Genomic DNA, 2,534 nt, shown 5'->3' with positions numbered 1-2,534 from the left:
GTAAATAACACCGAAGGCTTATAATATTTTATCACTGACAACAAATTTATGATCCATCACACGATAAACATAAATCAGCAATCCACTTGTACAAACAGACGTATTGATATTGTTGATGTTCGCCATGTTGGCAGATTGTGCTGTGTTTACTACATGATTTGATGTCACACAAATACAATTAAATGTTGTGTGAAATAAACCTTATAACTATCACATGTATTTGTTTAAACTGTTCTTTTCCGTTGTTAAACTATCCCGTGGTGTAGTCGGGTGGTGTTGTGGTGTAGTGGTGTAGTGGTGTAGTGGTGTAGTGGTGTAGTGGTGTAGTGGTGTAGTGGTGTAGTGGTGTAGTGGTGTAGTGGTGTAGTGGTGTAGTGGTGTAGTGGTGTAGTGGTGTAGTGGTGTAGTGGTGTAGTGGTGTAGTGGTGTAGTGGTGTAGTGGTGTAGTGTTGTAGTGGTGTAGTGGTGTAGTGGTGTAGTGTTGTAGTGGTGTAGTGGTATAGTGGTGTAGTGGTGTAGTGGTGTAGTGGTGTAGTCGTGTAGTGGTGTAGTGGTGTAGTGGTGTAGTGGTGTAGTGGTGTAGTGGTGTAGTGGTGTAGTGTTGTAGTGGTGTAGTGGTGTAGTGGTGTAGTGGTGTAGTGGTGTAGTGGTGTAGTGGTGTAGTGGTGTAGTGGTGTAGTGGTGTAGTGTTGTAGTGGTGTAGTGGTGTAGTGGTGTAGTGGTGTAGTGGTGTAGTGGTGTAGTGGTGTAGTGGTGTAGTGGTGTAGTGGTGTAGTGGTGTAGTGGTGTAGTGGTGTAGTGGTGTAGTGGTGTAGTGGTGTAGTGGTGTAGTGGTGTAGTGGTGTAGTGGTGTAGTGGTGTAGTGTTGTAGTGGTGTAGTGGTGTAGTGGTGTAGTGGTGTAGTGTTGTAGTGGTGTAGTGGTGTAGTGGTGTAGTGGTGTAGTGTTGTAGTGGTGTAGTGGTGTAGTGGTGTAGTGGTGTAGTGGTGTAGTGGTGTAGTCGTGTAGTGGTGTAGTGGTGTAGTGGTGTAGTGGTGTAGTGGTGTAGTGGTGTAGTGGTGTAGTGGTGTAGTGGTGTAGTGGTGTAGTGGTGTAGTGGTGTAGTGGTGTAGTGGTGTAGTGGTGTAGTGTTGTAGTGGTGTAGTGGTATAGTGGTGTAGTGGTGTAGTGGTGTAGTGGTGTAGTCGTGTAGTGGTGTAGTGGTGTAGTGCTATAGCCCCGAGGTGTCCCTGGGGGCCTGTTCGGAAGGGATTGGTCACAATTAGGAAGATGCCTCTATGATATACAGAGGGGGTCTAAAGTCGCCCGTGATCGCGAAAGGTGTTCTAGATGGCTCTGTGCTTACGGAAGAGTTTACGATTTTTCCGCAATTGCAGCAAATGTTCAGGAATTCACCGAGATCGTGGATGATGGTCATGATCCCTCCATGCTCACGGAAGATTTTCAGGAATTTGCTGCGATCGCGGGCGACGATCATGGTTTCTCCAAGATCACGGAAGATGTTTATACAGTTTTCACGGTCGCGGAATATTATCAAAAATAGTCCAATGGTATTTATCCTTTAAAATTAAGTACGTCACCTAAAAAATATATCAGCTAGTATGTTAACGTGAATTAGTTTCATGATTGAATACTTTGACGAGGCTTTAAGCTTTGGATATATAAACAATTACATGTTTGTAAAGCTTCCTCTTTTATGGCTGTTTTATTATTGGAAATATATTTTCACTATTTTAATACATTTAACTGTCACTATTCCATTTTACTTTGTTCTTTTTATGCTTCTCTTGAACACATGAACAAATCTTTCATATAAACTTTATTTTTTTATGTTATCAAACTAAAATGTGTGATTGAGGCAATCTTCTCGATTGAACACTCCAATAATCACCAGACCCAATACAGGAATGAGAGTCTAGCATTTGTGCTGGGTCTGGCCACACGATTGGAGAGTCCAATCAAAAGATTCCTTTTTTTTCTCTTTGTGTAACAAATTGAATTGACGAAACTCAAAAACTGAATTTGTTAATACCTAATATTTTTTTTGTATATATTTAGTATACAAAAAATGTTTCGCGAATTTGAAAATTGTTATGTGACTTTATATTACCAACTGAATTTCCTTGTCTGAAGTTTTCGTAAATGTAAGAGAAAACTTTGTCAAAAGGGAATCAAGTGAGTTTTGCATAACTTTCAACCTGAAGCAGTTTTACTGCATTCATAGTCTGAATAAAGTCGTTGCAAAACTATTTATTCAAAATGAATATTGTAACATTACAACACAAGTGTCCGTAAAACAATTTTACACTTGTAAGATTTAGTACACTGTAAACAACATCTAAATAAAATCCAACGTCTCCCTGCAACTACGATAAGATCCCCATGTTGTTTTACAAGAATATAACCTTGTAACTAAACAGAGTAAAACAATATAATTTATAAACATGGAATATATTTTTTTTCAATTTTTATTTTAAGATTTTTAAGCCCGTATTCCACAGAATGAACACAATATGAAATATAATTAGATATTCC

At 39.3% G+C, this 2,534-nt stretch overlaps 1 protein-coding gene across 1 annotated transcript; it reads right to left on the bottom strand.

The window, feature by feature from the left end:
• Positions 1-250: 250 nt before the first annotated feature.
• On the bottom strand, positions 251-1,476 carry LOC129002702 (uncharacterized). Its single transcript, XM_054430706.1, has 2 exons — positions 1,395-1,476; positions 251-1,236 (listed from the first exon to the last, which is right to left on the bottom strand). The coding sequence occupies exons 1-2, from the start codon at positions 1,474-1,476 to the stop codon at positions 251-253; spliced, it is 1,068 nt and encodes a 355-aa protein (XP_054286681.1).
• Positions 1,477-2,534: the final 1,058 nt, after the last annotated feature.

This window comes from Macrosteles quadrilineatus, unplaced genomic scaffold (genome assembly GCF_028750875.1).
Source record: "Macrosteles quadrilineatus isolate MER2022 unplaced genomic scaffold, UCM_ALF_1.0 Scaffold_1__1_contigs__length_201487025, whole genome shotgun sequence".
Lineage (NCBI taxonomy): Eukaryota > Metazoa > Arthropoda > Insecta > Hemiptera > Cicadellidae > Macrosteles > Macrosteles quadrilineatus.
Note: the sequence above shows the minus strand (reverse complement) of the source record. Positions and strands in the feature narration are given on the sequence as shown.